Below are 14,949 nucleotides of genomic sequence, written 5' to 3' on the forward strand. Positions count from 1 at the left end.
AAATCAGTTAACACAGACAGTCACTAATCCCCACAGCTGCTGTTGCCAGCTAATGCTCTGAGATGTTTTACCACTTGGATTAACAGAGTACCACATCATACCCTGTCTATGACAACAATATTGAGCAAGCTGGAGGTGTGCTCTGACGCTGGATGGTAACACCCCTCTGGAAATCCAATGAGCTTTTATTAACATTCAGGCTCAGGAATGGACTTCGCAAAGAACCCAGTATAAGGAAAGCTTCTCAGTTGTAACCAATAACAAGACTTTTGTATGAGTATTTTTCTCCTGAGGGAGGTGTTACAGATCCTAGAGCTATGCAATTACATGCAAACCATTTTTAAAGTGCTGCTGTCCTTCCTTCATTAGGGAGAAATGTTCAAGAACAAGACTCAAGTATAGTCAAGAGCTTGGAAAGCAAAATGTAAATAAAAATCTAAATGAATCCAATTTTTCAAATTTTTATAATTTTTAAGTTTCTGACTTATGATTATTTGGTGTAGCAATATGAGAATTAAAAATGTAGCCAGTGACCTGACAGCTGTAGGTAAGATAAAGATGCCAGATAGACACATTAAGATAATTCTTGAATTAAATTTTGATGTTAGTGTGCTGTTTAGATAATTCAACAGACAGATTACTACTTCTGCATTTAGAGCCACATTTAATGTTGCATTATGGTTGCACTTGGCAGGCACAAGCTTGCATTTAAAAGCTTGTCAAGAGCATTCATAAGGGTACATGGACAAATGTTCTCCAGCCAAAATACCTATTAATCTATTTTGAAATACTGGCTATTGGCTGCTACTATGGCAGACAAGATAGGTTAAAATGCTGTTGCAGGCTCTGTGAAGGATTAGAATAATAAAAAGAGACACTAAAATGGAAGCCTCTTAATTTTTAGATTTATAGCTGAAGATAACAAAGGAGTGGGACGTAATAATCTCTTGTTGGCCATGTTGTGCAACAACAGTACAGCAAGAAATATAAGTAGATTGATTTCCTTCCCCCCCCTGCAGATGTAACCACTGCTATTCTAAAACCACATAGCATGTTGTGGTCATGGGAAAGAAAACAGTTTATCATGGAAATGACTGTCCCATGGGAGGTCAGAGTTCAGCCAGAAAATGAAATCCACAGCAAAATGAATACATAAAAAGAAGTCAAGAGGACCAACAGAGCCAAACGATTTAAGACATGATGCCTCCCAAAAAGAAACAATGTTTTTTTGTTTTGTTTTTAATCCCCTCTGCAAGTTTAATGTAACAATTTTCAAAAATCCTGGGATTGTGAAAGAGAATTGTAAAGAAAAAGTCTACCATGTGGAAAGAGGAGAGCTACCTTAATTAAAAAGGATTGCAATGGAGCTTTTGGCCTACATTTCATAACTAGACAGTACAGTGTTTAATGTTATGAGGCCAATTTCATTTAAAAGACTGCGGTATCACACTGTGGGAATCATATGCACAATTTCTGCTGCTAGGTCACCACAAATTGATGCAACATCATCTTATAAGCATTTGTTTAAAGCACAAACCTGTCACATCATACATTTATAAAAATCTCAGTAGAAGATGCAAGTATTTTAAGGTCAAACAAGAATATTCTGCTCAAAATGAAAGTCACATACGTCCCAAAACTGAAGCAGCAAACAGCTGGTAGAAGAATCAAAGGTCAATTTAACACATGATGCAACACACCATGTGTAGGAAAACACTGTGTGTAAATCCACATTTTGGATTAGAATGCAACCTCAACCCCCATCTTTTTTGATGTAAACTGCTTAGCAGTACTGTTAAACTTCACACACCTCCACATGTTAAGAGATTCTGTAGAAGCACAAGGTGCTCGGGGCACGAACATCTTGGAGTCCCATCCCCTTTGGCAATGCATATGTGTGAACACCCACCATTGTCACGGGAGCATGGATGGACAGCTGGAGAAACACACAGAAAAGAGTATTAGACAGCATAAAAGAAATCGTAACTACTCCTAGCTAGGGCAAACTCACAAAACTACTCACAAACCACTTCTGTTTGAGTAAACAAGATTTCACTACAAATTAATATGAAGATAAATGCAGGATTTTCAGTTCAGTGCTCAAAAGCTGATTTACTACTTCATGAGGACTATGTTTCTCCCAGTTACAGTGATATGGAGACCTTTAAAGGACTTCTAAAAATAATTTGGGAGCTCAGGTGAAGAGGAATGAGAAGGCAGATTTGAGAAGGTTGCATTTACAGCATACCTAGACATCCCACCCGCATTCCTTAACATATGTTGCTGAAGAATACCAACACCCAAAATCCTCAGGAATTCTCCTTTAATCTTACAGAGCTAATATGTAGCCCCTCCACTTCCCTGTTACTCACAAAACTGCAATATAAGCACACAGAGTTGATTTTTTTTTTTTAAAAGACAGGAAGCTACATGGTTGTGTTCCCAAATCAGTTACCCAGAAGCACTGAATACCTGAGTGCTCCTAATAGAATCACTCTAAATGAACATTAGGTGGATAAGAAACAGGCACAGAGAAGTGAGGTCACTGTCTGAGGACCCCAGCCCAACAAGAAGAGACCCAGTCTCCTGTCTGCTTATTCCAGCTGACAGCTGAGCATCTGCTGGAGTGATCTATGGGGCTATAGCCTGGGTTATTTGTGATCCTGCTGATCAATGCATTCTTTACTACTAGGAAGGACGAAGAATTTCCACAGGGAAGAAACAGTATCTGTCCAGGCTTCTCAGCGACCTGCTTTCAGCTTTAACAAATTCATTAATTTAATACAGTGTTGGAGACACTACTGTTTGAGGCATGGGTTGCTAGCAGAAAAAGTGCATGCATGTATACTTGTGTGGGCATTCACATGTGCATATATGTTTTTACTCGCCTGTTTTATCAGAAGTCACCTACGTAGGATAGTTTTCTGCTGCAAAAGGTGATTCCTTTCAGTGTGACTTAGAACAGTACTCTTACCATAAAAAATAAACATTTTTAAAAAACACATGGGATATAAAGTAATCTTTTTTTTTAACAGTGCTGAGAATTAAAAAATTCTTTTTCCATTATTTAGTATTATGTTTGAAATATACTAAAAATATGAGAAATGGCACAGAAGAAAAACTGGCTGTTGTGAAAGAAAAAAACAAACATCTGGATGAGGATTAGCACATAGAACCTACTACATTTTAAATACTTACGCTCCCTTATTTGTAACAGCTTACCCACATAGGCAAGTTTGAAAATACTTCCAGCTATCACAGAAACTAATGTAAGTGGCACAGAGGGTTGCAAAATGGAATAATTTCTTCTGAAAATTAAAGCATTATACAGAAATGTACCCTCCCTATAAAAGACAGCTCATCACAGGCAACAAAGTTTAAAGAGGCCACTGTGATTAGCTGTTTCCCACATCTTGTTTGTGCTCTTATATTCTCTTTTATATTCCTGTTAAGCAGGAGCTGTAGGTTGTCACTTTGAGGACTGACTACTTTAAGAGGTTTCTGCACTCTCCCTCAGACCACAGGAACTTGGGCCACCAGTCCAGAAAAAGAAAGTCCTGCATGCATGAGCCCTTTCAGAAGGGAGCACCTAAAATGGCTCCACCTCTGATGGGAGAGAATTTCCACATCCACAATAATTCATTGTAGGAGCTTCCTGCCCATTCTCCCTCCCTCCCTCGAGGCTTTTACATCATCGATGTGCTGAGTCAAACCAGTCATGCTTTACACAGGGATCTGAAACCCCTGGAGAAAAGGCAAGTACAATCCTTTTCTTTCCTTTTAAAGGTTTTTCCAAGTCTTATTACTTGGTTGTACTCAAAAAATTAACAACCATAATTATAAGTAGCTTTTAGAGTGAATTCAGTATCATGTGACTGTGTGCAAAGCAGATAACTAAGTGCCATGAAATCACATATTCTGGCTGTACAGAAATACTCCTCTGGACAAGAACGAGGAACTTGTTTCTCTTCCTCTTCTAGAATCCCGACTGGCCAAGTTGAAAGCACTCCATGGCTTACTTGAAGCCCACTGGGCAATGTTATTACAATATTCAGCTGGATGAGGACTTTGAGAGACAGTGACCAAGAGTGACAGATATCAGATATTGAAAAAAACTCACAAAATTCCTCCATATCAAGCTCTTCCACAGCATGAATGCCTGTCAGGTGAGCAATTCGGCCTTGAATTCTAGTCCTTTTGTACCCATTCATTTTCTCCACTCTTTCAATCATCTGCTGCTGACGATCAATCCAATACAAGTGATTCCCCAGCACAGTGAGTCCCATCGGCTGAAGGATGTTGGAGTCCTCCAGGGTCACACGGTTAGCACCTGAAATCAACAAAGACTAGTTTTATTTACACCAGTTGACTTTCAACTCATTTCTTAAAAAAACACACAACCAAAACCAAACCAAACCCTGAAAATAGTTAGCTGTACAGTCATTGGCTTCATTTGTCCATGCAGACCAAGGCTCTGCTTGTTCAGCCTCATCTCAGGTAAATGCAACCAGTTGCTATGTCATGAGGGCAAACAGATACAATATGAAACATCACTCATCCTTGCATACACTGGCTGGTCAGCCAGCCACAATCAGCCTCATGTTGACAAGTTCTATTACGTGTAACTGTGTGCAGTCCCTAAAAGCCTGTGTCACTGATACAGACTCAGCTCCTGGGCCAAAATTTTTACAATACATTCACACACCAAGCAGTATACTTTGTTGGAATCTACAAGTAAGAGTGAAATACAACCAATTAGCTTCACTGCCATTACTCAAGTAAAACACATTCATCATGCAAAGCAAGAGGCAAGTACACAAACCCTGACATATGCTGTATCACAACCACAGAGATATGACCATGAAAGAAAAGCTCTATTCTAACAGCCACACTTCTTTCTTCACCTTCTCTTTTTTCTTCAGTAACTGACCAGAAAACCCAAACTCTAAGTAACTCAGTATGCTCTTAACAGGAACACTGTGAAATGCTCAGGTTTTCTGCTCTACAGAAACATGTAAAAATCTGCTCTCAGCCAATAGGTAAAAATCAGGTTAAGTAAAAATGCATTTATGACTGCTTTTAACTTTAATTGCTTGCAGTCTTCTACTGTGTGCTGTCCTACACTTAGCAGCATTTAATTGTTGCTTTTATTATGCTTATTTAGGGTGAACAAGATATTCCAAATTATTCTATTAATTCACAGAAACCATTTTCAGGCCGCATATGCCTATGTATACTGATTATATTTTATTTTAAAAATGAGGAATCAAAACAAAATTGTAACGTAGTGCTTCTGCTCTCATATTTCATTTTGGAATAAAGACCTTACGTCTGCTTGCATTTAAAAAATTAGTTTTGAATATCTACACAAAATGAGATTATAAAATCTGGATACATTATAAAAATGCTATGAGCACTGGATTCAACTAATTTGCTACATAAATTATGTAGAGCTCAGCCAAGCATAAGAATGTAACATTTATTTCAATTACAGATTCTATTAGTTTTGCACATAAAATTACCACCTGCAATGACTCCTGCTTGACTGTTGTGACATACAGCACGCATTCAAATCAAATTTAGTTGTAGAGAGATCAGAAATTCTTGGACTTGCAATTGGGGTTTTAGTTCTTTAGCCCTGAATTTCTTTTGTTTCCAAACCAATGAGGAAGACATCTTTGTTTCATTCCATTTTCAGAAGAAACATGCATGAACTGTATGTGACAGTACAGTCCTGGTTGTAATCTGATGTGTCTATTATTGTCTACACTTCCAAGGTACCACTGGATTTTACTCTTGTAAAGAGTAAAAGAACAGAATAGATGCACCTGCGCTAATTTAAATAAGCAGGCACTAAACCTGACCCTTAGTACTACTCTCTAGCAGTGCAGTTCCTGAGATGTTCTTTGTCTTCTCCTAAACAGGTCTTAAAATTTAGAAATACTAGAAGAGATTTTGAAAGAAGAAGGTCCTTGGTTAACAAAGCACAGGGCGCTTTATTCATTTGCCCTGCAACCTGCAAAGCACCCTTAGTTCCTATGAACTTCAGTGACATTGGATTTTCAAAGATGACTGTCCTTTTGCCAGACTAAGCCTCACATTTTGACCCAAAAGCACAATTTTCAGCTGTATTCAAGATACCATGCCTTCTTGATTTTTTAAGTGCTAAATTGCTCATCCATTTAGAAATAAAAGGCAAGCTGGTTTCCTGAAGGAAATCCTGAAGGCATCCTGAAATCATGAATACATGAGGTGTCAGGTGACACTCGCAAGCTAGCAGTCCTGCTAGAATCCTACCTTGTTTGACCAGCCTTCGAAATCCAGGCCTAAACCAGACTACATTTAATGGGTTTTGGGGGTGTACATCAAGCATCATCTTTTTTCTCCCTCACCTACAAAAAGCTGAACATTGCTGATTTGGGAAGCTGCTGGAGATAGCACTGGATAAGGTGATTAATCTATACTATAATTATGTTTGATTTCATCTTGAGTAAATGACAGTCCAAATTATTAATGAATAATTTTAAAAGGAGAGGCAAAGGGCACCTATAGCACCGGATGATACCATTAAATTGTTGTTTAGAAGAATGATCAAAATGAAAAACTCAATCTGAATAAATAAAAGGATATTTTCAACAGATATGGTTAGAAAAAAGAAAAGAAAACATGTTGCAATTAAAGAAGTGTTGAATTTCCATAGTAATTTAATACTTTGATTCCCAGAATGAAACAGATGTGTAGTCTTTTCAAGATGGAAATCAATAGTTAAATGTAAAGAACATTAAGCTGGAAGGACACACAATTCCTCTATTTAAAGTCTAACTGAAAACAAAGCATGTTTTCACTGCACCAATTTTATAGTTTTTCCAGTCACTTCAACAATAATATAAAACACTACTTTTTAATTGACTGGTGTGGCAGACAAGTCATTTGCAAATGGTTTATGAATGTCTAAAAATCATCAACAACTCCAACTGAAAAATTCAAGAACCTTGAAAGAAAACTGTTTGGTTTACAGTTCTTTCATCCTTCTCTGAAAGATAAGCACTGGACATCTGAGATTATTCCATGACTTAGTAGGATACTGTTAATCAGGGTGTAGTGCAAGCTTCAGAAACCTCCATAACCATGTCATCTCCCCAAGCCTACGAAGGAATAAGGTCGTCTAGACCAGTCTAATTGGCATGAAGGATGCTATACACAATTTTGGTCCAATTTATTCAGCAGCCTCAGTTTATGCTAAAATCCTTTTGCTAATATATGCCCATTTTGAAGTGTTTTGCTCAGAAAATACTTTTTAGAGGAACTAATTCAAGCCAACATAACTTTGGCTGTCAAATTTCTTCTGAAGTTGTGATGCAAGACTGCCAAATATTTTAAAATAAAAATATGCTGTTAACTCATTTAAAAAATCAAGAGCTCAGTGAATCAAATTACAGTGAGCTCAGCTGGATGCAACAGAACCATAGTTTTCTGGCTACATGATACATATCCTCTAGTTAATAAACATAGTTTTATTTTAATCCTGTAGCTTTCCCCTGCTTTTATCTTACCTATAGGGTTTGATTCTTTACCTGTGACCCTATCAAATAAATGTGCACTAAAAGCTTTGGTTCAATATTAACCAGAGAAAGCTTAGTTCTCCTTGTAAAAACATCCAAAGAATTGGATTAAAATACATAACCAGTATGCAAACATGCTTACATGGAGTTTTAATGTCACGAAAAGGAAGAATGCGTACAAAGGAAGCTGCAGTCACAGGATACAACTACCAGCATGTGATGGCCTAGCTGCTGATTTATTCATATATGAGTTTACCTAAGTCCTATTGTCAGGTCTTATTCATTCAAGACTTAGATCTGAAACAATAATAAACAGACTCTGCATTTTATGCTGTACTATGCAAGGACACAGTCCATCTTCCAACCTGTGACATGACAAGGAAAAAGCACATGCCCCCTGCCCGCCCCCATCTGCTAGCTGTGACTCAACCTTGCATGCATCCTAAATCAAAGGGGAAAAAAGGATGCTTATGTACATATAAGTAGAAGACCTAGGCATAGCTAGGTCCACTGTGTGCTACAGCTTCATTAAATAATACGGCTTCCTATTACATGGGTACCACCTTTTTATCAGCAGCAGCACTAGTTATTGATCCTGTCCTCCCTTATCAATTCATTAACTTCTCCCTGGCACGTTCCCCCTCTCCTAAACCATATGATTTTCACATAATCTTCTTTGGTCCCTCTTTTCTCTCCCTTGCGTTTGTGGGTACCATTTCAGCCACAATACTTGCATGATATGAAGCTTTTCCATCTTGTCATTTTACTTCTGGATTTCCTCCTACAGCACTTTTCTTTTCATCACTAGACAAAACCCTCTCAGTATCTCTGACGCATCTTGTTATGTGTCCCACTCTGTCTACCTTTTCTTCTCAAACATGGGTTGTTTCATAGGTCAAGTCTTGTCTCCCTCCTATCTTCTTTTGTCCTACAAATTTTTGTAGGCTCTCTGACGCCTATCCTCGATTGGACATTTTGTGTCTACACAGGCAGTTTGACAAAATCCCCCTATCCAGCTTGATAACTGATGAAAGACATGGTCTGCTTTACCTTCCCAGCTCCAGCTTCATGTTTTTATCCCTTCTCTGGCAGAAGAGACCTGAGTCTGACCTTGAGTCAGGTTTAGGTGCTCAAAAGTGAACTGTCCTTGTAAAAAAGTGAACAATTTTCTCCTGTTTTAGTTCATTGCCTCACTACAACACAAGGAAAGGATGTGACTACATGGCAAGAAGAGCAGAGCCACCAAAAATTGGACAATCAGCCTTTTATGGCAGATGCCAATCACTAGAACAGTCCAGCTTTTACTCCCTCACACTAGTTCACTTCTCTCTGCACTTCCTTTAGGAGTTTAATTTCTTGATACACGAATGATAATGAGAGAATGAATCATGAGTCAGAAAGTAGGGCCATTGGATTGTCTGTGCTATACTGCTCACCAGATGAGCGAGCCTGTTTCTCCACTTACTCAGCACTATCAAGTGCTTTTAAAAGTCAACGATGAACAGTGCTCTCTAAGATCCATGTGGTGCTATTGCTATGGACATGGAGTAATGCTTTATTTTACTAATATGGGAAAACTGCAACTCTGCACTGTTTTGTAACACAGAGCAACAGATGAGCTGCCTTATCAACCATGTTAGAAGAAAGCCATTCCCCTTCCTTCTGTTTGTTTTTCAAGCTACCTTGTTTTACTAAGCTGTAAACTCCAGAGAAAGAAAAATTGAAGAGTTATGCAAACTTTTCAAACCATTAATGAAAAAAAAAAAGGGCACAGTGGAGGTGATTTAGGGGTTCCATAACTGGCAACACCTATTTAAATCTGATCTTGCAAGAGTTGCTTTCAGAACACATCAAAAGTCAAATGGCTCTCTTGGAGGGTGGCAATCGTTACAGATGTGTTTATTCCAATCACATCAAAGATGGGAGCCCACCAGCAATTGTTATCTGTGACTGCCTACACAGAACTGGCAACAGTGGAGATAGAAGTTACTGGGGTCACCATCAAAGAGGGAATGATGTCCTATACATACACACATTCCACTCCAAATGTTTAACTGTATGCCACATACCTGACAAGTCACAGCTTTCGATGCGCTTCAGATCTGCATCCACCCAGAAAAGCTTTCCAAGTTTGTTGTCAATCACCAGTGCTACTGGTCGGATCAACCCCGTTGTAAAAAGCACTTCTCTCTCTGTGCCATCAAGGGCTGCACGCTCAATCTTGGGAGCTCGGTCTTGCATGTTGGTGAAGTACATGTACCTGAGAACAAAGACACCAGCTGCTTAACTGAGAGCTTCAAAAGAGGGGCAACTCACCCTTGCACACAGGTTTTACGTTGTGAGTGGGAATGTTTTACATAGGGATGACTGCGGTGACTGTTGCTCTCAGCTGCAAAGATCCAGATCTGTCAGCTGCAGAACCCCAAACATTTGCTAACTGGCATAGTGAGATAGCCTGAAATTAATAGCATTTGTCCTTAATACACCAGGCCATAAAATGCCTCAGCTCTCAGCACCACTGCACTGGCAGCACTGTTCCTGCAGTGGAGGTGGGGCTTGTAAGAGACTAGCACAGACTTTCTGCAACCTTCCTTGAGTAAAGCTGTCCCCATCTGTGAATCAAAGCCCAGCAGCTCTTTCTGACAAAAAACATTAACTGTCACCTCCTCTCCTTCTGGGTTGCCTTCCTTCTCAGCAAGTAGAAGTTCCTACCAAACTTGAGAGGAACAAAGATCACAGAAGGAAGAACAACTGAGGATGGCATATTCCTGGTGTCTTAGTTCCATGAATTCTTTATATCCACCTAAATAATTTGACAACCTGACTAGAATAGTTGAGAGTTTGAGAGATCAACAAACCCAAACTCCAATTTTAATGGAGAAAGCAGATAAGCTTTTATAAATACAAACTATGTCCAAGTGACTTAGTCCCAATAAGATTAGAATCTTTCCTCTAATCCCCCTCTCCCCACACCAGCTTTTGAACTATGCAGAGTACATGAGTACTGTGTAAAATACCAATCCTATAAATGCTGTGAATAGAGTCTCTGGGTACTACTGTATCCACACAGTTACGAAATATTGTCATTCAACATCTGCCAAGCACATGGTAAGCCATTTAGTACTAAATTGGGATTTAAGCATCTATCTTATTAAAAAGTAAAGGACCATCTTTGGCCTCTAAGAATGAAGCTACTAACTACCTGAAGTGGAGATGGGGTCTGCTGAATCTAACCAAAACTGCTTTGCAGCAAAACAACGTATTTTCTTTCTGTGGGAAATCACTCTAGTATATTCTACCTGTTTTAATTAATTTCAGAAGTTTTTGAGATACACATCAAAGCAGAACTAGCTTAAAAATGTATAGAACATAAGGGGTTGGTTTGTTTGTTTCTTTAACTTTATACTATTACATTAGCAGGAATAGTTGTATGATATGAGCGATCTCTTTTTTTTTTTCCAGAAACATTTGTTTTTATGATGACCAAACATTTATGAGCCAGGTCCCCAGCTGATATAAACACAGTGTAAACTCTCCTGTTTTTCATATTAGGTAGTGGGGCTGTGCACTCATGCAGCGAACAGGACGAGGTGGCTTTGCTTTGCCTTCCCCACCTGGGTTAGTTCCTCACTATAACCAACCACATGGCTGTGTGAACCTCTAAGTCGTTCACACCAGAGGAGGCAGCAAAGGAGAGAACAGGAAAAGAAAGCTGGATATCTTTAAAAGCCAGTATTGGACAAGCAGTCACCTACATCCTGAACAATTAAACACACAAAAATTCTCCTTTTTAAAATATACAGATGCAACACAAGATTCACACAGACAGCTAACATGCATCCCAAGAGAGCTCTGTACAAGGTACAGAAAGGAATCTCACCCTCGCTCTGCGTTCACTACAATGGCTCTGGGCTTGTCGTGATCCCCTCGCAGCACCATCCCAATTGACTCGCCGTTCAGCCTGTGGACATTGACTGAATTTGTGGCCTCACAGGTCCAGTACAAGGTATGGCTGTATATATCAATGCTGAGGTCATGTGGCTGCTTCTCTGGGTTCTGGCTTTGGTTTGGAGTACTCATGACAGTGAAAGGCTGCAAGACAACATATGGGGAACAATTTCCAGTAATTATTCTGATTATTGATTGAAGAACACTGGTTGCACAGAAAACATGGTTTACCTACCTGACAGTCCAGAAAAACCTAAAACCATCCACAAGGAAACAACAAATACAAGACATGCGATAAAGCTTAACAAGAAAAGATTTTATTCAAACTGTGGTTTAGAGGAAAAACATCTGGACAAAATCTGTAAGATTATGCAAAACTCCCCAGAAAGCAGTTGTGGGGCCTCCTACAAGTAGAATTAATTAGCAGGAGATGGAAGAAAACAATAGTGAATGTTCATGCACGGAACAACCTTGAATGAAACCACGCAAGTAACAAGGCAGCCTTCTGGCCAGACCTGCACCGTTATACAGTTAGCTGTATCTCTATCTCTTTGCAAAGTCTCCTTACTTTATTATTTGCAGTGTAGTAGATATTGATTTTCTTTAAGTTCTGGCTTCTCTCAAAAACTAAAATTTTTTAATGAAACTTCGTTCTGTTTGCTCACATGGCTACAGCTCTGCCTCACATCCATACTAACAACATTACCTTGCTTTCACCCTCATGTCTTTATGATGGACCTTAGAAAACTTGACATTACTGCCAAGTTCCTGGAATCATTACCCTCAACCTCTCCCAATCTAACTAACATGCTATTTACTACACTTTTTAACTCTATGCTGAATACTAACATAGATTTCCATACTTTATTTCTGTGAAGAGCACTAGAGCATATTAAAAAATCCCTAAAGGAAAATAATCTTTCTATTGTTTGTTTAAGTTACACAGGCTCCACTAGTGTACAGCCAATCCCAGTGCCACTGGGATAGTAATACTGCTGGCAGGACTCCCAACATCCAACTAGTCTTCAAAGGTGACTGCTTTTGGTGACATGATAATGGTGAGGGGAAAGCCATGGCTTCCTTAAGTGTTCTAATGCGGCACTCCCAATTCAAACACAAAAACAGTACCAGAAAAAGTTTGTATAGGTCAAGAAAGCTGAAGACACCATTCTGTGCTCAGCTTAAGTCAAATGATTTACCTAACACAGCATTACTTTCACAAGTTATACTTCCACAATTTGGTTTTAAGCCTTCAGGTTCTGCATAGTGATATACAGGCTTTTTTTTTCTTTTTATGTAAAGCTTTATCCCTATTTTGTCTTGACAGTGTGCCTAGAAATAAAAAGAAATCATTCTTTTCCTGATATCAAAGGTAACACTACCCAGGTATGAAATTCATATGCATCACCTGCAAACAGCACAATTTAGCAAAAATAAGTAAATATAGTTAGTGAAAATTGGAAAGTCAAAATTTGCAGTGGATCTGCATCTTCAAAGCTGTGTGACCAAGGCAGAGGAAAACACAGAGCACATGAATCTCCACTGCAATTTGCACCTAGCAAGTACCAAAGAGAAGCTAGACTACAACAATTAGCACCTAGCATAATCCCAAAAAGCAAGAGAAAAACTTCTTCAAAATTCATCCACAACCCAGCTAGCTGTTCATCCCAACATATCTCGTCCCAGTTTTAAAAGAAATGGCCAAAAAATAAAATTGCCATCTCTTCCTTTAAAGGAAACAAAACCTCTGAGTTCCTAGATGCATGAAGAGACCAGTCCATTTCTACTGATATCATGTCATATTGTTTAGATATGACTGCCCAAGAACTAGGAAAATATAATTTGCCTGTTCTCCATTTCATTTTATATTCTTACTCAAACCACAGTTTTTAAATAATCTGTTATCTTGACCTGGGAGTTAAGCTACGTTAACACATAACACTGCCTGGAAGAACAGTACACTTATTTCCACTGTTGTGTGAATAACTAGCGCAAAAGAATACTGTCCCCAACTCAGTAAAACAATTAAGCATGTAGATAAGCCTGTCCCTATCTGGCACAGCAATCAACTCTACATTCACTCAGGGTTTAACTACAGCTTGGATAGCTGAGAGTTTTCGTTTTGAGAGAGCTTTACAATGATGCCAATATTATCACACAATTGGCATGCACAATATTGATTTTTGAATACAATTTACCTGTCCTGAGCATAGTGAGTCTGCCCTACTTTAGTGCCTGTCCTTAACTAAAGATTGCAATTCAAGGCTTATAGTTTCAGATACACATGATGTACTATATTTTATTACACTTATTTGTGTATAAATTAAAATCACGATCCTAAAAGCCTTCAGTAATTTTCACACATAAATAGAATATACATGAATAAGTGCTGGCAAAAGTAAAGTTTAAACCGATGATTCTTTGGTGCAGAGGATGGAAGGGGAAAGTCAAGCATAAAGTACAAAGCACACAAAAAGACCGACACAAAACTACATACACTATGTAAACTTGCCTGAGTGCCATCATCTTTGGCTCTTTTTATAATATTCTGACGTCCATCCACCCAGTAGATCAATTTATCTAAGGGATCATAATCAATAGCCTTGACATTCCTTAGACCATGCATAGGCAGGATGATATCTGGACTTTGCTGATCATCTGGTATCATCCGGCTGATTGCAGATTTCTGGCTAAACAACAGGAAGCTGGCAGGGGCTGAAACAAGCCAAAACAGAATGCATAAGAAAATGCAATTCACACAGTCAAAAATACACCCACACAGAAGACAAAGAATATTTAGAACAAAATCCCAGAGAGACAATTATATTCACAATGAAAACTAAGGTAATTCATAATTGGAGATTTTTGCTATGAAGTTGAAAATGTTTCTTTGACACCCGCACCCAGAAAGTATTTCCTTTTCATATTATAAAATAACAACGTTCCCCATGTGGACTTTGAGTAACACCAGTGAGAGTGGGCAAAACAGAGTCACAGGTTTTCCTATATTATCATAGAAATATTTAAGTTGGAAAAGACCTTCAAGATCATTGAGTCCAACCACAAACCTAACACTGCCAAGTCCACCACTAAACCATGTCCCTAAGCACCACATCTACTCGTCTTTTAAATACCTCCAGGGATGGTGACTCAAGCACTTCCCTGGGCAGCCTGTTCCAATGCTTGATAACCCTTTCAGTAAAGAAATTTTTCCTAATATCCCATCTAAACCTCCCCTTGGCGCAATATTTCCTCTTGTCCTATCACCATCCACCTGACAGAAGAGACTGACACCCACCTCACTACAACCTCCTTTCAGGTAGTTGTAGAGAGTGATAAGGTCTCCCCTCAGCCTCCTTTTCTCCAGGCTAAACAACCCCAGTTCCCTCAGCTGCTCCTCATAAGACTTGTGCTCCAGGCCCCTCACCAGCTCCGTTGC

At 38.9% G+C, this 14,949-nt stretch overlaps 1 protein-coding gene across 2 annotated transcripts in view; it reads right to left on the reverse strand.

Annotated features, from left to right (window-relative positions):
• The window catches only part of LRP5 (LDL receptor related protein 5), a 178,186-nt gene that overhangs the window by 21,184 nt on the left and 142,053 nt on the right, over positions 1–14,949 (reverse strand). For both annotated transcript variants that reach the window (XM_069803476.1, XM_069803474.1), the window contains exons 13-17: positions 14,023–14,225; positions 11,443–11,654; positions 9,632–9,822; positions 4,121–4,330; positions 1,811–1,936 (exon numbers count right to left, since the gene is read on the reverse strand). In XM_069803476.1, the coding sequence (XP_069659577.1) occupies positions 1,811–1,936; positions 4,121–4,330; positions 9,632–9,822; positions 11,443–11,654; positions 14,023–14,225 (942 nt within the window). The remainder of the gene's footprint in view (positions 1–1,810; positions 1,937–4,120; positions 4,331–9,631; positions 9,823–11,442; positions 11,655–14,022; positions 14,226–14,949) is intronic.

The sequence above is a fragment of the Haliaeetus albicilla genome, chromosome 16 (genome assembly GCF_947461875.1).
Source record: "Haliaeetus albicilla chromosome 16, bHalAlb1.1, whole genome shotgun sequence".
Classification (NCBI taxonomy): domain Eukaryota; kingdom Metazoa; phylum Chordata; class Aves; order Accipitriformes; family Accipitridae; genus Haliaeetus; species Haliaeetus albicilla.